The sequence below is a fragment of the Lichenostomus cassidix genome, chromosome 4 (genome assembly GCF_008360975.1).
Source record: "Lichenostomus cassidix isolate B80296 chromosome 4, HeHo_3.0, whole genome shotgun sequence".
NCBI classification, from domain to species: Eukaryota; Metazoa; Chordata; class Aves; order Passeriformes; family Meliphagidae; genus Lichenostomus; species Lichenostomus cassidix.
In genome coordinates this window covers 23147159-23171266 of record NC_139484.1, presented here as the reverse complement: position 1 = coordinate 23171266, position 24108 = coordinate 23147159, and the positions used below count along the sequence as shown (strand labels likewise).

Sequence of the window (24108 nt, the reverse complement as noted above, 5' to 3'; positions counted from 1 at the left end):
CATTCCAAGTTTCATGACTTCCAAGACTTCATATGTAAAAACACTGTTGTGTGTGACATAGCAAAATTGGAACAATCTGTGTCTTGAAAAATAACTATCTGAAAAAATCTGTGCTGCTGCTTTCTTATACAGGCCTGTGGTGTACATGGACTTAAGTCATCCTGCTAAGGGAGAATACACCTCTGGCATATTTCTTCCCATTTATCTGTTCCCTGCTCCTGAGGAGAGGGAGCATGAAGTGAGCTACAGCCTCTCCTGCCCCTGAATTGGTTACTGATTAACCATATGGATTAGGCACAAATCTGTGTGAGTCAGGAATTCTTTATCTAGAAAATTAATATGTGAACACTGAGGATAAACTATGTTCATAAAATGTTGCATATTAATGATTCTCAGTCACTCATTCCTAGTGTCACATCCATTACAATTGACCTATATAAAAGGAGTCTCCTTTCCAAGTGTGTCCATAGTCTTGTGCAGAAAATCTCAGTGTCTCAGAAGATGTTAGCTGTAATTGTTAATTAGTGTGCTGATTGATTTTGGTTGGTTGGGGTTGGGTTTGTTTGGTTTTTTTGGCTGAAAATATTCACTAAGTGCACAGGAACTGACTGTAGCTCTGAGTGACCTAAAAGGGCACTTCTAAGGAAATAACCAATTAATCTAAAATGTTTTATCTTTTTTTGGCCCATACCACTTTCCTTGCTATAAATCATGATGTAGCCTCCTTCCAGACAAGCTCATTAAAATCCCCTTAAAATTGTACTTGTGTTTAAAAGGGCTCTTGGTACAATTTCATGTCTAAGAGAGAGGGGAGAATGGAAGTGGAAATGTGCCACATGAACAGATGTTCATCTGGGAAGATAGCATTAATGATCTGTGCAGCCAGAACTGGTGTTAACAGCACATGCATGCTTTAAGGACTTAGAGAACTGAGCTACACATAAATGGTTTTTTGCCCTTCATTGTTTTTCATGCCAGAGAGACTTGAATATTGTCTTTTGCTAGTATGCCACTGTAACTACACAGAAATCACTGGATGAGAATAAATGCAGGCTACCACATCTGCATAATATAAAAACCAGCTATTACATGGTTTTCAGTGTTTGGCCTCTTAGAGTGCAGGTGTCAGTTCTGTAAGGCTCAAAGAAGTCCTTATGTCCTGTATTCCAGGTCAGCTCTTCAGAAGGAAGCAACAACACCTCATCATGGAAAAGCTACATGGCCATCAAAGGATTAGTGCAAGCTTCTGCTCAGGGTTTGGGTTTTTCTCCCATTAAGAGACTACCTCATGACTACCAAGCTAATCATGGTGAACATGAGTCTGGAATTCCTTTATATGGAAATACAGCCACTATTGTCACCAGTTTTTTTTTGACATTGAGTGCATCTTCCTGTTGCAGCATCAGTTTAACTAGAATGTTTCTTGAAAATAATTTTGATTGTGATGTTTTACAAAAAGATCAACTGCCAGCTGTGGACATTAAAAGGCTGAGAACACAGAGGGGAAACAGTTTGCAGGAGAGCAAGTTTAATTGTAGTAACACCTGTCTTCTTGGATAAATGTAAGCTTATTCATACTCTGGTAGAAGTTTTTTGCAGCAAAGCTACAATCCTCTTAGTCATGAGCTCAAACAAAGCAAGAGACCTGCTTGGCAAAGGAAAAAATGCATGGTCAGATAACAGATGCAGAATGAAAGAATCTGAAAGATTGAAGGTACCAAAAATTTGAGTCTGAATTTTTGCAGACAGTTTTGCAACATTGTGAACCACTGGTGATCTCAGATGCTTAATTTCAGTGGAGAAGTAGAAAAAACCACAAAACAGTACAAAACCCCCTTTCACTGAACTGCTGGGTTCAGGAGATTCTGTGCATTTAGAAATCCATGTTCTGAAATGCTGACTAAAATTGCCTGGGTTTTTATGCATACTGGCATTACCTGCAAGCATTGGAACACTGAGTATTGTCCCAGTCGTGAGACTGGGGCCTTGGTGCTAGCAGAGAGTAGCACTAAGAGGTACAGTTATGATTTTCATCTGTAAGTGGCCTAGGTCTGTGCCAAGAAACACAGGTTGAGATGATTCTCCTTGCATCCCGAGTAGGATTCAAGGACTTTGGAAAAATGCAGCAGAGCCAGCCTCCAAAGAAGTACCCTCAAACTTTGCTAAAGAGACAGGCCAGGAGGCAGTGCTGGGGGGTAGCTTTAATCCATGCCATTAGAGATTCTCTAAGTAGTTCACCTTCGTGCCTCTTGCTCTGGGGAGCAAAGCCCCTCTCACCTGGCAAGGCAGTGACAGTGACAGCAGAAGCATCTGCCTGCTGGGTACACAGCACCTCAGGGAGTACAGAGTGCACCTGGCACATGATATGCCTGTGGGACCCTCACTCTCCTCTGCTTTCTAACAGTGGAACAGCTGGAAGAGCTGGAGAAGGAGCTCCACAGATGTCTAGCCAAAATCATGGTTCTTTTAACTGAGATGTTGCTCATCATATTGGCAGGAGACTGAGTTGACTCCAGCACACAGATGAAGAGCTAGGCGCTTCATACTTTTCTCTTGGAACTTTTTTTCTCTGCTTAATTAACACATTAGCACAGCTCAGCAGTGCTGTCATTTTCCTGGCACGGGGCTCCAGCCAGTGCTGGGGCCAATGCAGAGGAGGCAGGGAGGGCATGGAAGCATTGACTCCAAGAGACACCTCAGCAGGAGGCTGAGCAAGGGGCCAGAGTCACTAACCTGACTCATAACAAGTGCTAGGCCAGGCTGTGAGGTTTTGGGACTCTTCAGATTTGGGACTTGGCTGTAGGTGGTTGTATGAAACCTGCTCATGTGACTCCTGCTGGGCACCCAAGAGTGAGCAAACTTTGGGATAAGCTTCAGTTGAGTGTTGTGGCAGAAAGAGAACTGAGGAGCCTGGGAGGCTTGATGACTCAATTCTGTCTGTGGTGTTTAGGAGATGAAGGCTGAATTGCTTTTGCATATGTTTCTTTATGGCAAGCAGAAGACTTGAAAACTTGAGCAACATGGAGAAGAACAGGTGGCTCTCAGTTGTGACAGGCCTGTCCTGAATATGTACTTCAAATAAAAGCAGGACAAAACAAGGAACTTCTTTCAGAGAAGACGAAAGCCATTAAGGCACTGTTCTCAGATTTGGGGGATGCCAATGAGGCAGGGAAAACAGGCTTTCATAACAACTTAGTGAAAATGCAAGCAAATTGTCCTCCTTTATCCTTCAGGACTCAAAGCATGCTTCTCTCAAATGCTTTGGGGTTGGAGGGTCTTGGTTTTAAATACAAACCACATCTAACACTCTTTAATCAACTTTTAACTTTTAGGTTTTTTTAATTCTCTGAAATTTGCTTACCCTTTTTTTCTTGGCTACAGGAATCTTGCTCTATGAAGCAAAAGATGCAAAGCTGGGAACTTGAACTTCACACACCCTGAGTGTCCTGTTACATGAATGTTCCATGAGTAAAAAGGAAACTATTTTTGTGTCATTTAGCACATCTAGCAACTATTTGTGCTGATGGCAGCAAAACATTTACTTGTTGCCAGCTAAGAGCAGGAGGAGTTGGGTGCTAAGGGCTCTCCCTTTTCTGAAGAAAAACAATCTTGGTTTACAGAACAACTTGAACTGCTGTGATGAACAGGACAGATTCCAACTGTGTTGAAGGTGGCAGCGTGATCAGTCTTGATCATTGCTGGCTGCAGGCCAGCAAGTGCCTGCAAGAGGATGGGAGTTGCACAAGTGGGTGCACAGATCCTCTGTGCTCTGGGGGGGTCTTTGACCCATGTGTCATCAGCTGCTGCTCTCTCGGACCACAGGCCAAAGACCTTTAGTGGTTCCACCTCCTGTTCCATCAGAGCAGGCCCTCGGCTTGTGATGAGGAGCTGTGCAAAGGCTCGTCTGGAGCATTCCCCTGCACCCTCTGCTCTGGCATCACCTTTAAGCCCTGGCCTTGGCCCTGGCTCCTGCATAGGCTGCACTTGTGGCATCCAGTCATTTGTAGAGAAATACTGCACTGTTTTCATGAGAAGGTGTTTTAAAGATGTCTGGAAAGTGCAGAGAAGCAGTGTAAGAAATGATACAGGGAAAGGTATATTCCTTGATACCGTACCTTAAATGCATCTCTGGGACCTGATTATGACTTCCACTGCCAGGAGACACGGTGATCTTTGTGTTAAAGAACTTATACGAGAGTTAAAGAACTCATTAAAGAATTTATTCGTATAAAGGCATATTGATGGTGCTAATGCATAATTGATAATCAATGTGATTAGGTATATTACATATACAACTGTATTATTTCAGGTATTTGCTACAAAAATATGGGAATTTCAGTCTCCATTAGAGCATTTTTAATTTAAAAATATAAATTGAGATGAAAACAAGCCACCCACCTTTTCTGGAATTCCAGCCAGTCTCAATGCTATGAGATGGAGGCAATGGGATGTACATTCAGAGCAGCCCTTCTAGAGGTGCATCTCTGCTTTGCTAACACTCCCTGTTATGCAGGTGAGCTCCTGCTGCAGGTGTGCTTGGGAATGGTGGCCTGGAAGCACCTGCCTTAGTTCTACTCTGAATCAAGCCAGCTGAACTATGCTCAGCACATGTTCTGTTTTCACTGGTGCCTCTGGGAAGTGAGAATCATTTGTTGCATTTCACTGGGTACTTCTCTGCCCAATGATTGCATCAAACTTAACCTCACTCATCTTCTTCAGATGATTCATGGCACGTTCTGGAAATATCCTGAAAGAGACAATAGCATGAAATTAGAAGTGGGATAGAAACTTAAATTACAGGAAAAGGTGGCACTGCAGGTGAGGGAAGGGCTGGTCTAGCAGCAAATTGCATGCACACACATGAACTGGGACTAGATCTTAAACTGGGCATTATTTCCAAAGACTATGTCACCCCCATGAATCTATGAAAAGTTTTAACTCCAATCCCACTCATCTCCTTTTATGACAATTCCAGGAAAGGTGTGAACCAGCCATGATTTAGGCTGCAATATTGCTGCAGAATCCAGAAAGTTTTTATACTGAACATAGACGTGCATTTGCTTTCTCTTTGCAACAGAGCCCTTTTAAAGCAATTTTCAAGCCTCAGTGGCCTCAGTCTTTGGTGTCGATATAAAGAAACAAACACAAATAAGCAGCAGGTCCTCAGCTCTTTCAGGAACTGTGCTGGGGCTGCTCTTCCAGAGAATGTGGTGGCCTGGATAGCAGTGGAGCTCTGCACTGACAACAGTCAGCTGAAGCAAGTCATCCTATACAAGGCCCTATGTGAGGGCACAAAAAAATCTGTGGGTGATGACTCCAGTTGTCACTAGAAAGAACCCCTGCAGTATTAACTACCTTGTGATATGTTCTAAAATAAAGTTTAATCTTGAATCAGATTTTACAAGTTTGAAGGTGGTACACACAGCAGGTTACAGCTGATACATTTTTTTTCCTACTCACCTTTCAAACAGTAAACCCATCCTTTGATGTGATGGAACAAAAACCATTTTCTGGTTGGTCACTATTCCTTCCATCAGAGCCTCTGCAACTTCTTCAACCTCCAAAATCTTCCCAAGCCTACAGAGGAAAGCAAACATATAAGACCTGCAACAGTGCAAAGGGGTGGTACCAGCTGATGTAGGAGGTTCCAAAAATGCACAACCTCAGGTAACCCAAATGCAACCATCACATGGGTTAAAGAACACTGCAGATTTTCTTTAGCCAGTGATACACACTGTTATTATTGTGCCAGTTGGAAGAAAGGCCTAAAGCTGGGCATCATACACAGTGCCTTGATGCAAAGAAGGAAGAACAGGAGAGTATTGGGAGTTACCTGGTATTGGGGTTTTTGACAAATCCAGTGTTTATAAAAACTGGACAAAGGCATGTTGTTTTTATTCCATCCTTTCCCAAGGCAGACAGCTCATCTGTCAGAGCTTTATGAAATCCAACTGCAGCAAACTTGCTTGAGCTGCAGAAAGGGAAAGAAGTACAAATGAGAAGGCAGAAATCCTATTTCTACACTTCTACAACTGCAAATGGCCTGAACAGTCATACACATACAGTACAGGTTAGGAGGCAAAACCCTCCAAATAATATAATCCATCTGAGAGACAGGCCAGGAACTGTCTGAAGTCTGTTCAGACTAAATTCTGAAAGAATTCTAACTTTCTCTTTGCCAGAGTATAGTGCTGGATTAGACACTGAAACTTGTCCAGTAATTGTGGAAAGCAGACAGGGTGTGAACAGGCACACAAAAAAGAGAGGAAAACATCAGGAAATCTTAGAAGGCAATAACTACTGTGTGTCAATAGATGCATATCCATTTTTTCCCACACGAGAAGATTCCCAGAAGGATTGCAGCCTTAATGTCTAAATTTAAGAAGGATGGGCAGGGTAAAAATGGAGAACAACCCTTGACTATTTATTGTACCAGACAGAAGCATCCCAAATCAACTGTGTTGGCTTTGAAATAGAGGAGCTTTATGTCAGCAAAATGGAGGAGAGATGTGACATGAAAGAAGGAGTGGGCCTTAAGTTTAAATTGCAAAGAAAATAGAAGAGTCACATGACTATTCTTTCATACAAGCATTGATATCGATTCAGTCAGCGCTAATAACTTGGTACTTTCTGATGGAGAAGATACAATGAAAATTTTAAAAACTGAAGCAAAATGTCTTCAAAATCACTTACCAGTAAGTCACCATGTAAGGAATTACAAAATGACCTGCTGATGAAGCCACTGTGACAATGTGCCCATAGTTGTTGTTCATCATGACTGGCAGAAAAGCTCTTGTGGTCTTGGAAGTCATTTAAACCAACAGGCAAAAACACAGTGGGCAGGAAGGACAAAAAGAACAATGGTTTCTAAGGCATATATTCAGCACTGACCCTGAATGTCATTCACTAGGTGACCAAAGCTATCCCTAAAGCTACATGCTGCACAGCACCTCAGATTCCCAGAGCCACAGGGATACCTGTTCCCTGACCAGTGGCACAGCTGGCAACCTGCTCTCCAAATGTTTCAGGAGCTGACTGTAAACAGGATGTGGTTTTCATACCTTTCCTTTGATGCTTTTAAGGTTTCAGGTGTCAGCAGAAATGCTGGCAGGATCTCACCCCCAGCATGTACACTAAACCACTTGTCAGCCTATGGCTTCTCTTTTCTTCTGCCACAAACAAGCATTGCTGAAACTCTCCCACCCTGTCAGCCCCACAACAACTCTCATAGAGACCAGCCTGTGCTGCACATGACGCTGTCAGCAGCCAGCTCAGATCAGCAAGAGGCTATTCCAGTTTCCCAGCAGACAGGCTGCTTGGGTGCCCCTGTGCTGTACAGTTCATTTGATAATTCACTAGTAATAAGGGCTGGTCTAAATATGCCTCCTCAACAATGATCCCAATGTAGCTATGGAGAGGGTGGTGGCTCTTACCCACATGTGACCAAGAATGTTGACTTCAAACATCCTTTCTATCTGGTGATCCTGAGTTGAGAGAAAGTCAGCAGGTGTAATCGCACCAGCATTGTTCACCAGGATGGTCACATCCCCAATATCCTTCTTCACCTTTTGGAGAAAGAAAAAAAAAAAAAAAAGCCCAAAATTGTGTTTGTCACTCAGGGAAAAACAATATGCAAGGCTGGGGAACATGAGCCGTAATCAATTTAATTCTTAACATGGCACATTTAAGGGAGAGGAAGATCATGCCATAGATGATCTTTTCCAGATGCAGCAGGAACATTGCAGTAGAGCCATGAAGTCTCTTTAGATCTGAGTCTTCTCCTCTAATTACTGCCAGTATTAATTGTGTTCCACACACTGTGCACAGTTTGGATTGTGTAGTCACAGTTGGGACCACGGAGGTACAGAGTGTTTTGAGCCGGCTGGAGCACAGCCATTACAATAATATGTTTCATATGTCCCCAGTGCTGTCTATGTTCCTTCAGAGGCTGCAACCCTAGAGAGCAAACTTGGCAACAGGGTGTGATATGCTGCAGCCTCCCAAACAGGATGATACTGGCTGTGATCTTGGAAATGCTACAGCACTCTGTGTACACAGAGCAGCGTGCAGTGAGGAGCTTCCAAGGGCTTGCAGGATTTACATACAGTAATTCTTCTTTAGTTTTCCTGACTTTTCTGGAAATCAAGTGTGTTTGGGAAAGCCTGTGGCCATGCCCCTGCTGCCCCACCTTGTCTGCAGTGCTGTAGATCTCCTCCCGTTTGCTGCAGTCCACCACGAAGGTTTGGACAGTGGCTCCCAGCTTCTGGCATTCTGCTGCTGTCTCCTCAACGCCGTGCTGCAAGAGGCAAAGAGAAAGATACCCATGCACAGGTGTTCCCTGGCCATGGCAGAGCAGCCAGAGACTGAAGGTGTCCTGGGATTGAGCAACCACTGCCCAGCCCCAGTTCACGGCTACCCAAGGAAAGAGCTCTAGCTTGAGAGTATAGACATTCCAGCTGTAAATTCTGGACCTGTGTAGAATGACTACCAGAAAGGAAATCATAGACTCATAGAATGGTTCAGGATGGAGGGGACCTTAGAGATTATATAGTTCCAATTACCCCTGCCATAGGCAACACTAGACAAAGTTGCTCAGAGCCCCATCCAATCTGGCCTTGAACACTTCCAGGGATGGGGCATTCACAACTTCTCTGGGCAACCTGTTCCAGTACTCACCATCCTCACAGTAAAGCATTTCTTCCTAATACCTAATCTAAACCTACTCTTTCAGTTTGAAGCCATTTCCCCCTGTCCTGTCACTACATGCTCTTGTAAATACTCTCCATCTTTTTGTAAGCCCCCTTCACATACTGGAAGGCTGCAATTAGGTCACTCCAAAGCCATTTTTTTTCCAGGCTGAACAACTGCAATTCTCATAGCTTTAGGAATGTGGAAACAAGAGTGAGTTTGGCTTGGTGAGGCGTACAAAGCAGTTGAAAGAGGGCACATGGTGCCTATCACAGCACAGCAGGCAGCACTGTGAGTGTAAACAGAGCGCGTACAACATGGGCCTGGCTGACACTGAGATATGGAGAGTGGCTCTGTGTGTTTCTGTATTCCCAGGCTGGGTGTGAGAAGAGCACTCCACAATTGTATTGGGTCTGGCTAAGAAGTTCATTTCCCCATGAACACCCTCAGAACACCCTCACAGTGCTCTGCTTTGCTCTGGTCGCTAGGCAGGGGTTGATAACAGACCCATTTTTTGGCTGTTGCTGAGCAGTGCTAGCAATGCATCAGCGCTGTGTCCTCAACATTCCCTGCCCCATCAGTAGGGCCTGGGAGGGGACACAACTAGGACAGCAGAGCCAAACTGACCAAAGGGATATCCCATATCATATGATGACAGCTCAGATATAAAAGCTAAGAAAAGGAGGAAGAAGAGGGTGGGCATCTGGTATTCACAATGTTTGTCTTCCGGAGTAAGCACTTCCCAGAATGTGGGTGGACATAATTTGCTCATGGGAAGCAGCAAATAAAGTACATTTTTCGGTTCGCTTGTGTGCGCACAAATTTTCAGCTTTGCTTTAGCAAACTGCTTTATTTCAACCTATGAGTCATCATTTCCCATGTTATTTCCTCTCCCCAATCCAGCTGAGAAGGGGAGTGACCAAGCAGTTTGGTGGGCACCTGGTGTGCAGCCAAAGACAACCCACCACAACAGTGCACAATGAAAACAGACTTTCCTTACAGAATGACACTTCACACGCATGGAACAGAAGCTTCCCTATATCATTATATGAGCTCACTAAGCCAGGGCAGAAGTGACTTCACTGTCATTTTGTACCCAGGTGCAAGAAGGCCATTTCAGTGGGGCCCTGTGCTGGGGTCTGTTTTGCAGCTTCAGTATGACACAATTAACTCCTTTGCTGACCCACTGTGTCAGAAACAGAAAGTGTAGCCCTTCACCTTCCCTGTTGCACCTGCACTCAGGACTTGGCCTTGATCCCGTCTGAATGTCATGCCGCACTGTTTGCATCTGCCCATCCTCCACTTGCCAAGGTCGTTTACGCGTGTAGCTGCCCAGAGGGCAGCCGGGCTCACACACAGCCCAGCACAGTGATGTTGTTGACAGGAGTGCAGAGAAAACACAGCTTCCAGCAATGCACACTAAATACCTGAGGCTACTGAGAGAACAAGTGAAGGCAAACCTGCTCCTCTCTGGAAACAGCCTGCTGGTCTCAGCAGGCTTTCTCTGCCAGCCCAGGCAGCGATTCCAACAGCAGCTTCCTGAGCACTTCTTTCCCTCTCGCAGCTGCTCTGCCGGGTGGTGCCTGCTCCATCCCAAGTAGCACCGAGTGACTGTGGGACCAGAGCCCCACATCCTCTGCTGCAAGTGGGGCCAAACCCTCTCCTGGCGCTCAGCATCCCAGCCAGAGAGCCGAGCGGGAGCCAACGGGAACGGGCTGGAAGGAGGCGATGGGGATGCCATCTGGGGCTGCCCTCCTTACACCCTTAGATCCCCTGTGGCCTCGGAGGTTACGGAGTGAGGCCATCAATAATCATTACCTTATTGATGTCCCACAGAACCAGCCTGCTCTGGCGCTTGGCGAACTCCAAGGCGGTCGCTCTCCCGACGCCATGGCCAGCGCCCGTGATGAGCACCAGCTCCCCGCTGAGAGACTTTCTCCTCACGGGAATGAACAGCTTCACAAAAGCCTCCAGGTAGGAGTAGATGAGCGTAGCCAGGAACAGGAGAAACTCCAAAAACAGATTCATTGTTTTCGCGGAGCTCTTCTGCGAAGCGAACTGAACTTTAATCCCTTTTGAGGGGCCGCGGGTTGTCGATTAACCGCTGCCCGTCTCAGTGCGCTCCCCCGGTCCCGTCTGTTCCCGCAGGATCCTCCTCCCCACCAGCCGGGGCGAGAGCCCGGAGTGGCTGCTCCGCCCAGCTGTCCCACCCTGAGCTCCTGGTGTCCCTGTGCTAGCGCCGGGTGAGTGAGCGGTGCGGAGGAGATGCAGTCTGCATTCCAATTTGTCCTGCAGCTGACAGGACGTGCCGGGCGTGGATACAGAGATGTGGCTTTTAGGGCATTTTCTGCCCTCTTGACTGAGGAAAACACAGACGGTAGAGGTGTTCAAACCCCTCAGTGTTTTGCCCTTGGTTGTGATCCTGCCAAATGGCATCTGTCAGTTTCCACAACTGTTCATTCCCTGCTTTATTTGTCCCCACATAGGTGGCAGTGCTTTGCTGTCCCTCTCTCAGGCTCTTGTATCAAAGAAGCAGCAAAACCTGTCCTTGTTCGTCATTTGCTGCAGGTGGAAAAGAGACAGAAGTGGCAATAAAATTGCTCTTCCAGTTACTGACAAAAGCATCTTAAAGTTCCCTTCAGCTCTGTATTGTAATTCTCCTCAAATACTGCTTTGTGACTGTTCAGTTGCTCAGAGCCATGAGGTCCTTGAGGAATTTTCTTCATGGTCCTTCCTTCCATTGCATATCTGTGCATTGTGAGCAGATTTTGCCCCCCACCATCCTCTTCCAGGTCATTTAAGGAAAGCTGAATGAGACAAGTCCCTTCAACTTCTGGAACTCCATGGGTGAGCTCTTGCCTGGCTGTTTCTCTTATTATGTCTTTTATTTAGGTATCCATACTCAGACCTTCCATCTTATGCTATGGCTGCTTAGTTTCCATAAATGGAAAATGACACCGAATTGCATTAATTGGGTCATTTTTATCTAAATGAGTCTAAATCACACAACTCACACTTGGACTCCCTTTTATGTAATGGAGTATCCAGAACCTTAACCAGACCAGGAATGCTTAGAGAAAATGAAAGTATTTTCAGGTGTTTCTTCCAATTCTATCAATGTACTTGCATGGTCTTTCCTGGAAAGGATTGCTGTCCTTAATCCTTTGCTTTTCAGTTAGAAAACCAGATGTACCACAGTCATGTTCACCGTTTTATTTAAGGATATTTTTAAGCTGCTTGGGGAAGAGTGAAGGGTTCACAAACATCTATCAACTCATCAAAATCAGGGTCCTGTTAAGATTAGAGTTTTTGAGAAACATCATTCTAGTCCTGGTGGTTTGGCTGCAGCTCACCTGGGTCAGTTCCAGCACAGAAATTTTGAGCTAGGCGCTTCCTACTTTTCTCTTGGAACTTTGTTCTCTGCTTAATTAACACATCAGCCTCTGGGCCAGACCCCAATTGCACAGCTCAGCAGTGCTGTCATTTTCCTGGCACGGGGCTCCAGCCAGTGCTGGGGCCAAGGCAGAGGAGGCAGGGAGGGCATGGAAGCATTGACTCCAAGAGACACCTCAGCAGGAGGCTGAGCAAGGGGCCAGAGTCACTAACCTGACTCATAACAAGTGCTAGGCCAGGCTGTGAGGTTTTGGGACTCCTCAGATTTGGGACTTGGCTGTAGGTGGTTGTATGAAACCTGCTCATGTGACTCCTGCTGGGCACCCAAGAGTGAGCAAACTTTGGGATAAGCTTCAGTTGAGTGTTGTGCCCAGAAAGAGAACTGAGGAGCCTGGGAGGCTTGATGACTCAATTCTGTCTGTGGTGTTTAGGAGATGAAGGCTGAAATCCTTGCTTTCACATATGTTTCTTTATGGCAAGCAGAAGACTTGCAGCCATAGGAGACACAAAGAACTATAGCTACATATGGGGTACTGCACAAGTTGCCTTGCCCAGTAATTGCTCTGAGCTCTGAGACCCAGGACTAGATGTGGCAAAGCAGAAAAGAATACAGTGTCCCCTTCCTTAGAAGCAAGTGTGCTAAGAAACAGACTGCAGGAGAGTGCTGTCATTCCCTAGATGGATTTTTGACTTCCAGTTTAATGCTGCCATCAGAATCTAAATGATGCACAGGGCCAGTGGGAATGGCATGCCAAGAAAAGCCAAGTATCTTGTCTGAAGAGTCCTACTGAAGCCAGTCCTTCCCCAGTCGAAGAAAAGGGTCAAGTCATCAGATGCTGACTTTTCTCCAGGGTCTTTTTAAGGTTTTTCTTTGGAGTCACTGGATTGTACCCTTCCTTTGAACAAGGGATCAGGTAATGAAATAGAAGAAATGTGGAAGGTGGGTACCAGGGGAGGCTAACTTGGGTAGGAAGTTAAGAATCTGTGCCAGCCACAAAAGACACAACTGTCCTACAAATCAGTAAAGTAGTGATTTAGCCTTTATGTTCCAGTGCTAAGGACAAATATTTTGGTCAGTATGCTGGTTTCTTTGACAGGTCTTCTGAACTTTTGAAGCATCTGTATTTTTAGACTTTTGGACTCCACACTACGAAAAAATAGGTGGAAGTGAACATAATCAAAAAACAAAAGAGATGTGCCTTGGCTTCAAGTGTCTCACATATGTGACAAGTCTGTCATGGTAGCAAGAGGGCAAGATGCAGCTCAAAAAGAAGCAGGGATGCAGTCCCCCACATTTTGGCTTTGTTTTTAAATGGAAAACATGCCTAAGTGTTCTTTAATTGGCTTATAACTTTTTTTTCAATGTCTTGAATTTTGCAAACCCCTCCTTTCCTTTCCTGTCTCAGCTGCAGGAATCTTCCACTATGAAGCACAAGAGCTGAAGCTGGGAAGTTGTGCTTTGACACACCCCGAGTATCCTGTTACATGAATGTTCCAGGGGCAAAATGGAAAACAGTTGTGTATTATTTAAGCTGTCAACAGTGCAACCTTCTACCTTTTGCCAGCTAAGAGCAGCAGCCAGGTGGTAAGGGCTCTCCCTTTTCTGGAGAGCCTGTTTACAGAACAACTTGAACTGCTCAGACAAACAGGACAGATTCCAACTGTGTTGAAGGTGGTAGTGTGTTCATGCCTGCCTGGGATGGCTGCTGGCTAGCAAGTGCCTGCAAGAGGGTGGGAGTTGCATAAGTGGGTGCACAGATCCTCTGTGCTCTAGAGAGGTCTTTGACTCCTGTGTCATCAGCTACTGCTCTCTTGGACCACACGCCAAAGACCTTTAAACCTTTGCTCCCGTTCCATCAGAGCAGGCCCTTGGCTTGTGATGAGGAGCTGTGCAAAGGCTCATCTGGAGCCCTCCCCTACACCCTCTGCCCTGGCATCACCTTTAAGCCCTGGCCCCTGTGTGGGCTGCACTGCCTAGCCCTGTACCTCACTGATCCTGATGTGGCTTCCCCGTGTGCCCAGGGACCTGCCTCATCCTTGCAGCCTGGGCTGGTGTTTGGCAGACTCTGGTTGATTCTTTCAGCATTGCATCACCTGCTTCACCGTCCTTGCCTGGACCTGGTTACTGCTTTCATTGCTGAGAGACACCTTTGGGTTAGAAAAACGTATTTATTTGCAACAAGGAGTGTTGATGGTGCTACTGCATAATTGATAAATGTCGTAATTAGGAATTACATTACAAACAAGGCTGTATTATTTCAATAATACAAATAATTAACTCAATGATGTTCATTACAAATGCACACAAAACTGTAAATGTTGATTAGAGCACATTTTTCAAAATTTAAAATTATTAAGTGAGGTGAAACAGGCCACCCACCTCTTCTATAAATTGCTTCTTGCAAGATGCTTTTGCTCAGGGATGGGTCCCGATTAACATATTCTCAGGCAATCCCTTTGCACTCAATTAGGCAGCTGTGTTGTCCCAAACACAAGCTTTGTGGGAATTCCTGCCTGCCTCAGCACAATGAGACAGAGGTGGTCGCTTGTACATTCAAAGCAGCCCTTCTAGAGCTTTTCTAATGCTCCCTGTTACACAGGTGAGCTCCTGCTGCAGGTGTGCTTGGGAATGGTGGCCTGGAAGCACCTGCCTTAGATCTGGTCTGAATCGAGCCAGCTGAACTACGCTCAGCACATGTTCTGTTTTCACTGGTGCCTCTGGGAAGTGAGAATCATTTGTTGCATTTCACTGGGTGCTCCTCTGCCCAATGATTGCATCAAACTTTGGAATGGTCAGCTTCTTCACAAAATTCAGGGCGCGTTCTGGAAACACCCTGAAAGAGACAACAGCATGAAATTAAAAGTGGGAAAGAAAAATTATGGGAAACAGTGGCACTGCAGTTGAGGGAAGGGGTGGTCTGGGAGCAAACTGCATGGACACACTTGGACTGAGACTAAGTATTAAACTGGGCATTATTTCCACAGCTCTCATCAATCTCTGACTAATTAAAGTCCAGTTCCAGCCTTTTAGGACAGTTCCAATGCTAGGTATCTATGGGCAGTATGTGAGCAGCAATACTCCTGCAGGATCCATGAAGGTTCAATATTATACAGATGTAGGTGTGTATAACATGTTTCAAGCTCTGAAAAGCAGCATGCCTATGGAAGAATGAGATGTTAAAACCAAAGTGTAGTTTCCACTCCGAAGATTCCTTCTCTTATGAGTTTTGTCTCTTTGCCCACCTGTCCCACATCACAACAAAAAAAAGCCACATTATCCTAAGCACTTGACAGCATCAGTTTTGACTTGCCTACACTTCTGCAGACTTTTACTCTCAGCAAGAAGCTCCTGGAGTTGCAAAAAGACTTACAATTTTTTGCTGCTGTCTCGTGTTGGGTTTTGCAAACAAGGCATTACCAAGTGTTTCATGAAATACTGTAGGAGTTAACTAAGAAGTTAACTTAGTTGTTCAGACTTGAATTCCAGATTTGGAACTTGAGCTCAGGTAAAAACTCCTCAGCAGAGCAGCTACTCCAGATGGTTAAGGTGTGTGAGAGGATGAATCTTGCTTTACATGGCACAGAGCAGCAGAGCCCTTTTGAAGCAAAGTTCCCAGCATCTCTGACCTAATTCTTCAGTGCTGATGTGAAGAAACAAACACTGATAAGCAGCAGGTCCTCAGCTTTTTCTGGAAAAACGCTGACTCCTAAGCTACAAGTCTGAACCTTGTCTCCTCAGGTAGTTAGTATTGTTGTTTCCATACCCATTGTTGAATTTTCTTTCTACTTACATTTCAGAAAGCAAAGCAATGTTTAGCTGTGGTGGAACAAAAACCATTTTCTGGTTGGTCACTATCCCTTCCATCAGAGCCTCTACAACTTCTTCAACCTCCAAAATCTTCCCAAGCCTACAGAGGAAAGCAAACATATAAGACCTGCAGCAGTAAAAAGGGGTGGTACCAGCTGATGTAGGAGGCTTCAGAAATGCACAACCTCAGGTAATTAAAATGCAACCATCACACAGGTTAAAGGACACTGCAGATTTTCTTTAGCCAGTGATACATACTGTTATTATAGTGCCAGTTGGAAGAAAGGCCTAAAGCTGGGGATCATATGCAGTGCCTTTCTTTGCATATGCAAAGAAGGAAGAACAGGATTGGAGAGTATTGAGAGTTACCTTGTACTGGGGTTTTTGACAAATCCAGTGTTTATAAAAACTGGACAAAGGCATGTTGTTTTTATTCCATCCTTTCCCAGGGTAGACAGCTCCTCTGTCAGAGCTTTATGAAATCCAACTGCAGCAAACTTGCTTGAGCTGCAGAAAGGGAAAAAAGTACAAATGAGATAGAAATAGAAATCCTATTTCTACCTTTCTACAACTGCAAATAGCCTTAACAGTACAGTACAGGCTAGGAGGCAAAACCCTCCAAATAAAATAATCCATCTGAGAGACAGGCCAAGGACTAATTCTAACTTTCTCTTTGCCAGAATATAGCGCTGGATTAGATACTGTTTCAGAGGTAATTGTGTAATGCATAGCAGATGTCTCCAAAAAAGGCACTTTAATTGCAAACAAACATCAGGAATTCTTAGAAAATTGCAACGAAAGTGAATCAATCAATGGACATCCTGCTTTTTCCCATGAGAGGAGATTTCTAGAAGGAATGCAGCCTTAATGTCTAAAATTAAGAAGGATAGGCAGGGTCAAAATGGAGATTAACCCTTGACTGTTTATTGTACCACACAGGAACATCTTGTAACAGTTTGGTGTGAGTTTTGAAATAGAGGAGCATTATGCTATCAAAACTGAGGAACAACCTGCCATGGAAATAAGCGTGGGCCTGGAGTTTAAATCAACTCCAAAGAAAGGAGAACCACGGAATCAGTTTATTGACTTCTATTGATTTGGCAGTGTAATCCCAGTAAAATCCCTAGCTGGGGAGTTCTCACATTGCTGACAGTGAGTGACTCACAAAGAAGGAGTGTTCCCAGGAAAAGACTGCTGCAGCTGGAGGTGCCTTTATAGAAGGCTAGATGTGATGCAGAATGACAATATGCAGTCTTACAGGTTTTCTGTGCATGCACCATGATTTTCCCAACATGTTTCAAGTAGGAAAGTAGTATTATATCATGATGGTAGAAGGTCAGGGGGAAGGCCAGCAGGGTGGGCACCATGTCTGTTACAGACCACCCAACCAGGATGAACAGGCAGGTGAGGTGTTCTACAAGCATCTGGCAGAAGTCTTGTGGTTGCCAGCGCTTGTTCTTGTGGTTGACTTCAACTTGCCAGATGGCTGCTGGAAATACAACACAGCAAAGAGGAAGCAGCACAGGTTCCTGGAGTGTATGGAAGACAACTTCCTGACACAAGTGGTAAATGAGCCCACTAGAAGAGGTGTCCTGGTAGACCTGTTGTTTGTGAACAGAGGGCTGGGGTGATGTGGTGGTTGGTGGCCATCTTGGGCAGAGGGACCATGAAATGGCAGTTTCAACACTGGGTGAAGTAAAGAGGGGCAGCAGAACTTATACCTTGGACTTCCAGTGGGCAAACTTTGGCCTGTTTAGGACATTGATTAACAGAGCCAGTCCTAAAGAGCAAAGGCATCCAGGAAAGCTGGACGTGCTTTAAAAAGGAATTGTGAAATATTCAGGAGTAGGCTGTCCCCATGTGGTAGAAAGACAAGTTGTCATGGAAAAAGACCAGCCTGGTTAAACAGAGAACTTACGCTGGAACTTAGGGGAAAAAAGACAATCTATCTTCTCTGGATAGAGAGTTAGATAACTTGGGAGGACTATAAAGATGTTGTAAGGTCATGCAGGGAGAAGATTAGAAGGACCAAAGACCAATTAGAATTTGATTTGGCCTCTACAATTAAAGACAACAAAAAAAGTTTCTATAAATACAGTGAAAGGAGGGTCAAGGAGAGTCTCCATCATTTGTTGAATGCAGAGGGTAGTGTAGTGACAGAGTATGAGGAAAAGGCAGAGGTTCTTAATCCTTTCTTTGTCTCAGTCTTTAATATTGTCCAGGATACTCAGCTCCCAATGCTGGAAATTAGGAACAGAGAGATGAGGGAAGGGCCTATAATCCAGGAGGAGCTTGTTAGTGACCTGCTGTGCCAATTAAACACAAGTCTATAAACCGTGATGGAATCCATGCCAGAGTAATGAGGGAGTGGTTAAAAGAACTTGCCAAACCACTTTCAATCACCTACCAGCAGCCCTGGGTAACTGGACAAGTTTCATCTGGCTGGAAATAAGCAAATGTAACACCCATCTACAAGAAGGGTCAGAAGGATTATCTGTGCAATCAGAGGCCTGTCAGCCTAACCTTGATTCTAGGTAAGGTCATGGAAGAAATCATGGAAGAAATCATCCTGAGTGTCATTACGTGGCACATGCAGGACAATCAGGGGATCAAGCCCAAGCAACACGGATTTATGAAAGGAAGATCCTGCTTGACCAGCCTGATCTCCCTGTAGGACAAAATGGCCCACTCAGTAGATGAGGGGAAGGCTGTGGATGTGTCTGTATGGGGTCTATCTAGACTTCAGTAAAGTGTTTCACCCCATCTGCCACAGTATCCTCCTAAAAAACTGGCTGCTTGCAGCTTGTGTGGGTGGACTCTTCAATAGGTAAAAATCTGGCTGGATGGCTGGGCCCAGAGAGCTGTGGTGAATGGAGATAAATCCAGTTGGCAGCTGGTCACTCATGGTGTTTCCCAGGGCTCAGCTTTGGGGCCAATCCTGTTTAACATCTTTGCTGATGCTCAGACAAGGGGATTGAGTGCACCCTCAGTAACTGTGCAGAAGACACTAAACTGGGTGGAAGTGTTGATGTGCTCAGTGGATGGAAGGTTCTGCTGGAGACCTGGATAGACTTGATCAGTGGGCTGAGGACACAACTGCAGGAGCTGCTGAGGACACAACTGCAGGAGGTCCTGCACCTGAGTCATAACAACCCCATGCAATGATATACAGGTTGGGTGAGGAGTGGCTTGAGAGCTGTTCAGCAGAAAGGGACATCTGGGGGCGCTGGTTGACAGAAGCTGAACATGAGCCAACAGAGTGCCCACGTGCCCAAAAAAGCCAGTGGACTCTTGGTCTATATTAGCCAGCAGGACCAGGGAAGTGTTTGTTTCTCTGTAATCGGCACTGCTGAGGCCACACCTTGAACACTGCATTCCGTTTTGCGCTCCTCACTTTCAAAAGGACTTTTTAGATGCTGCAGCATGTCCAGAGAAGAGAAATAAAGCTCATGAATGATCTAGAAAACATGTCTTATGAGGAGTGGCTGAGGGAGCTGGGTTTGTTTAGTCTGGAGAAGAGTAGGCTCAGGGGGGACCTCATGGCTCTCTACTACTCCCTGAAAGGAGGCTGTAGAGAAGTGGGGTTGGTCTCTTCTGCCACACCTGCAGTAAGAGGAATAGAGGAAATGGCCTTAAGCTGAGACAGGGGAAATTCAGATGAGATTTAGAAAAAATCTTTTCACTGTTAGGGTAGCCAGGCAGTGGAATAAGTTCCCCAGGGAGGTGGTGGTCACCATCCTGCAGGTGTTTAAGAGGCATTTGGAACTGGCACTAGATGATGTGGTTTAGGGGTTACAGTGGCAGTGATGGGTGGATGGTTGTACCGGATGGTCTTAAAGGTCTCTTCCAAGCCTGATGATTCTGGGATTCTATTTCTATATTCTACAGTGAATAAAATGGTAAGAAGATCAAAAGCTACTCAGTAAGGTTTTACTTTACAACACTACAACAAATCACAGAATAACTACATTCTAAGAAGGAAAGAGGGTACCTTTTTTGCTATGCAAAAGTCTGCATTGGTGGGGGAGAGAAAACACGAGAATCATTAGTAGATGTATCACATGACTATTCTTTCATACAAGCATTGCTCCTGATTTAGTCAGCGCTAATAACTTGGTACTTTCTGATGGAGAAGACACAATTAAAATTAAAGAAAAAAGAAGCAAGATGGTTTCAAAATCACTTACCAATATGCCACCATGAAGGAAGTCACAAAATGACCTGCTGCTGAAGCCACCGTGACAATGTGCCCATAGTTGTTGTTCATCATGACTGGCAGAAAAGCTCTTGTGGTCTTGGAAGTCATTTAAACCAACAGGCAAAAACACAGCGGGCAGAAAGGACAAAAAGAACAATGGTTTCTAAGGCATATTTTCAGCACTGACCCTGAATGTCATTCACTAGGTGACCAAAGCTATCCCTAAAGCTACATGCTGCACAGCACCTCAGATTCTCAGAGCCACAGGGATACCTGTTCTCAGACCAGTGGCACAGCTGGCAACCTGCTCTCCAAATGTTTCAGGAGCTGACTGTAAACAGGATGTGGTTTTCATACCTTTGCTTTGATGCTTTTAAGGTTTCAGGTGTCAGCAGAAATGCTGGCAGGGTCTCACCTCCAGCACGTACAATAAACCACTTGTCAACCTGTGGCTTCTCTTTTCTTCTGCCACAAACAAGCATTGCTGAAACTCTCCCACCCTGTCAGCCCCACAACAACTCTCACAGAGACCAGCCTGTGCTGCACATGACGCTGTCAGCAGCCAGCTCAGATCAGCAAGAGGCTATTCCAGTTTCCCAGCAGACAGGCTGCTTGGGTGCCCCTGTGCTGTATAGTTCATTTGATAATTCACTAGTAATAAGGGCTGGTCTAAATATGCCTCCTCAACAATGATCCCAATGTAGCTACCGAGATGGTGGTGGTCCTTACCCACATGTGACCAAGAATGTTGACTTCAAACATCCTTTCTATCTGGTGGTCCTGAGTCGAGAGAAAGTCAGCAGCTGTAATTACACCCACATTGTTCACCAGGATGGTCACATCCCCGATATCCTTCTTCACCTTTTGGAGAGGAAAAAAAACCAACCCAAAATTGCATGTGTCACTCAGGGAAAAAAAAATGCAAGGCTGGGGAACATGAGCCATAACTAGTTTAACTCTTAATATTACATATTTAAGGGAGAGGAAGATCATGCCGTATTTCCAGATGCAGCAGGAACATTGTAGTAGAGCCATGAAGTCTCTTTAGATCTGAGTCTTCTCCTGTAATTACTGCCAGTATTAATTGTGTTCCACACACTGTGCACAGTTTGGACTGTGTAGTCACAGTTGGGACCACGGAGGTACAGAGTGTTTTGAGCCAGCTGGAGCACAGCCATTACAATAATATGTTTCATATGTCCCCAGTGCTGTCTGTGTTCCTTCAGAGGCTGCAACCCTAGAGAGCAAACTTGGCAACAGGGTGTGATATGCTGCAGCCTCCCAAACAGGATGATACTGGCTGTGATCTCAGAAATGCTACAGCACTCTGTGTACAGAGAGCAGCGTGGAGTGAGGAGCTTCCAAGGGCTAGCAGGATTTACATACAGTAATTCTTCTTTAGTTTTCCTGACTTTTCTGGAAATCAAGTGTGTTTGGGAAAGCCTGTGGCCGTGCCCCTGCTGCCCCACCTTGTCTGCAGTGCTGTAGATCTCCTCCCGTTTGCTGCAGTCCACCACGAAGGTTTGGACAGTGGCTCCCAGCTTCTGGCATTCTGCTGCTGTCTCCTCAACGCCGTGCTGCAAGAGGCAAAGAGAAAGATGCCCATGCACAGGTGTTCCCTGGCCATGGCAGAGCAGCCAGAGACTGAAGGTGTCCTGGGATTGAGCAACCACTGCCCAGCCCCAGTTCATGGCTACCCAAGGAAAGAGCTCTAGCTGGGGTTGTTGAGAGTATAGATATTCCATAATCCAGGGACCGGTCTGTAGTGACAGCCAGAAAGACAGGGTGGCAACAAGAGTGAGTTTGGCTTGGTAAAGCATACAAAGCAGTTTGAAGAGGGCACATGGTGCCTATCACAGCACAGCAGACAGCATTGTGAGTGTAAACAGAGCTTGTATAACACAGGCCTGGCTGACACTCTGAGGTATGGAGAGTGACTCCGTGTGTTTCTGTATTCGCAGGCTGGGTGTGAGAAGAGAGGTGCCCTCCACAGTGCACAATGTAGGGAGACTTTTCTTTCAGAATGGACTTTGACACACAATAGATCAGAAGCTCCCTGAAGTCATTACACCAGCTCACTTAGCCAGAACAGAAGTGACTTTGTTTTAGCCCTGTTCCTAGGTTCCAGAAGGCCATGCCAGTGGGAACCTGTCCAGTGAGAAACCCCAGATCACAAATAGCCTGGGCTGCTGCCCTCAACACCAGCTGCTGTTTAATGCTGACACCCCCTAAGGAGGCAGCCTTATCAAGGTAGTTGGATTGGAGGAGGATACTCCTAAATCCTCTGGAATCCACCACTTCCCTCGGCACAGTATTTCAGCTCCTGCTGACACCCACACTTACAATCTATTTTTCAGCACCAAAGCCAGGTGTCGCTCACTGCTAAATATATACCTTAATCCCCCCATTCCCCTCAGTGAACATGAACAATGCTCTGCTTCACTGCAGCCCTGTACACATCAGGAGAGCAGTGCCATGCCTCTTCCCACTGCTCCAGTGTCTGCTCTTAGCCATAATGGGTAGCATCAACAGACACTGAAAATGTTCAACATGTTTTTTTTCCCCTGTTTATCCATCCTCTTGCTCAACTTCTCTTGGATTTGTTGTATTTTTGCTTGTTTGTGGTGGGCTGGGGTCTATTTTGCAGATTCATTATGAACTCCGTTGCTGACCCACTGTGTAAGAAACAGGAAGCATATCCTCTCATGCACCCTGTTGCACCCACACCCAGCACTTAGCCTTGATCCCTTCTGAACGCCATTCTGCGTGTTTGTATCTGCCCATCCTCCACTTCCACGGCTTTTTTGCATTCCAGTCAAACCATCTGAAATAAAGAGCTTGAGCCAGCGCAAACATTTAGAGAAGAACCATCTACGCGTGTAGCTGCCCAGAGGGCAGCCGGGCTCACACACAGCCCAGCACAGTGATGTTGTTCACAGCAGTGCAGAGAAAACACAGCTTCCAGCAATGCACACTAAATACCTGAGGCTACTGAGAGAACAAGTGAAGGCAAACCTGCTCCTCTCTGGAAACAGCCTGCTGGTCTCAGCAGGCTTTCTCTGCCAGCCCAGGCAGCGATTCCAACAGCAGCTTCCTGAGCACTTCTTTCCCTCTCGCAGCTGCTCTGCCGGGTGGTGCCTGCTCCATCCCAAGTAGCACCGAGTGACTGTGGGACCAGAGCCCCACATCCTCTGCTGCAAGTGGGACCAAACCCTCTCCTGGCGCTCAGCATCCCAGCCAGAGAGCCGAGCGGGAGCCAACGGGAACGGGCTGGAAGGAGGCGATGGGGGTGCCAGCTGGGGCTGCCCTCCTTACACCCTTAGATCCCCTGTGGCCTCGGAGGTTACGGAGTGAGGCCATCAATAATCATTACCTTATTGATGTCCCACAGAACCAGCCTGCTCTGGCGCTTGGCGAACTCCAAGGCGGTCGCTCTCCCGACGCCATGGCCAGCGCCCGTGATGAGCACCAGCTCCCCGCTGAGAGACTTTCTCCTCACGGGAATGAACAGCTTCACAAAAGCCTCCAGGTAGGAATAGATGAGCGTGACCAGGAACAGGAGAAGCTCCAGAAGCAGATTCATTGTTTTCGCGGAGCTCTTTTGATTCCCGAGCTGCACCGGCACTCCGCCACAGCCGCCCGCCTCACAGCGCGCCGAGGCCACGCCCCCGGGTGTTCCGCCCAATCAGAGCGCGGCTGATGCCGGGGGCGGGGCTGCGCTGTGCCCGGGAGCTGGGAGCGCAGTGAGCCCTGCTGTCGCTGCTGCGTCCCTGCTGCACAATAACGTGGGAAATGTCGACTCCTGGGCTGGGAGGAGGCAGTTTGTTAAAGTCAAAGATAAGGAAATTAGTTTATTCTGCATTTCCCCGCGGAAGCAGGGTTTCTGCACGCACATCGGTCGCTCCGGAAGGCAAACACTGAACATAAAAATTGCCCTCCCCTTCCTCCTGCTCCTTTCCTTAGTTTTTTTATCCGAGCTGACGTCATGTGGCATGGAATAGCCGTTTGGTCGGTTTGGTCA

At 46.1% G+C, this 24108-nt stretch overlaps 2 protein-coding genes across 2 annotated transcripts; both read right to left on the bottom strand.

Annotated features, from left to right (window-relative positions):
* Window positions 1-4203: 4203 nt before the first annotated feature.
* LOC146438049 (17-beta-hydroxysteroid dehydrogenase 13-like) lies at window positions 4204-10801 on the bottom strand. The gene is made up of 7 exons (XM_085058310.1): window positions 10507-10801; window positions 8189-8296; window positions 7434-7565; window positions 6694-6800; window positions 5834-5971; window positions 5461-5577; window positions 4204-4747 (listed from the first exon to the last, which is right to left on the bottom strand). The coding sequence occupies exons 1-7, from the start codon at window positions 10714-10716 to the stop codon at window positions 4660-4662; spliced, it is 900 nt and encodes a 299-aa protein (XP_084914436.1). The 5' UTR covers window positions 10717-10801; the 3' UTR covers window positions 4204-4659.
* A 3429-nt stretch (window positions 10802-14230) lies between these two features.
* Window positions 14231-23743, bottom strand: LOC146438048 (17-beta-hydroxysteroid dehydrogenase 13-like). The gene is made up of 7 exons (XM_085058312.1): window positions 23461-23743; window positions 21557-21664; window positions 20817-20948; window positions 20077-20183; window positions 16259-16396; window positions 15873-15989; window positions 14231-14915 (listed from the first exon to the last, which is right to left on the bottom strand). Exons 1-7 carry the CDS (start codon window positions 23668-23670, stop codon window positions 14828-14830), a joined length of 900 nt encoding a protein of 299 aa, XP_084914438.1. The 5' UTR covers window positions 23671-23743; the 3' UTR covers window positions 14231-14827.
* Window positions 23744-24108: the final 365 nt, after the last annotated feature.

What these genes read in the sequence shown, in the direction of transcription:
- LOC146438049 (XM_085058310.1), bottom strand. Translation starts at nt 10,716, where the DNA reads ATGAATCTGTTTTTGGAGTTTCTCCTGTTCCTGGCTACGCTCATCTAC. An exon ending in CCTTACATGGTGACTTACTG is followed by an intron (nt 5,972 to 6,693) that starts GTAAGTGATTTT and finishes CCCTTTCTGCAG; the next exon opens with CTCAAGCAAGTTTGCTGCAG. An exon ending in ATGGGTTTACTGTTTGAAAG is followed by an intron (nt 4,748 to 5,460) that starts GTGAGTAGGAAA and finishes TGTCTCTTTCAG; the next exon opens with GATATTTCCAGAACGTGCCA.
- LOC146438048 (XM_085058312.1), bottom strand. Translation starts at nt 23,670, where the DNA reads ATGAATCTGCTTCTGGAGCTTCTCCTGTTCCTGGTCACGCTCATCTAT. An exon ending in TCTACAGCACTGCAGACAAG is followed by an intron (nt 20,949 to 21,556) that starts GTGGGGCAGCAG and finishes CCTCTCCAAAAG; the next exon opens with GTGAAGAAGGATATCGGGGA. An exon ending in ATTGCTTTGCTTTCTGAAAT is followed by an intron (nt 14,916 to 15,872) that starts GTAAGTAGAAAG and finishes TGTCTCTTTCAG; the next exon opens with GGTGTTTCCAGAACGCGCCC.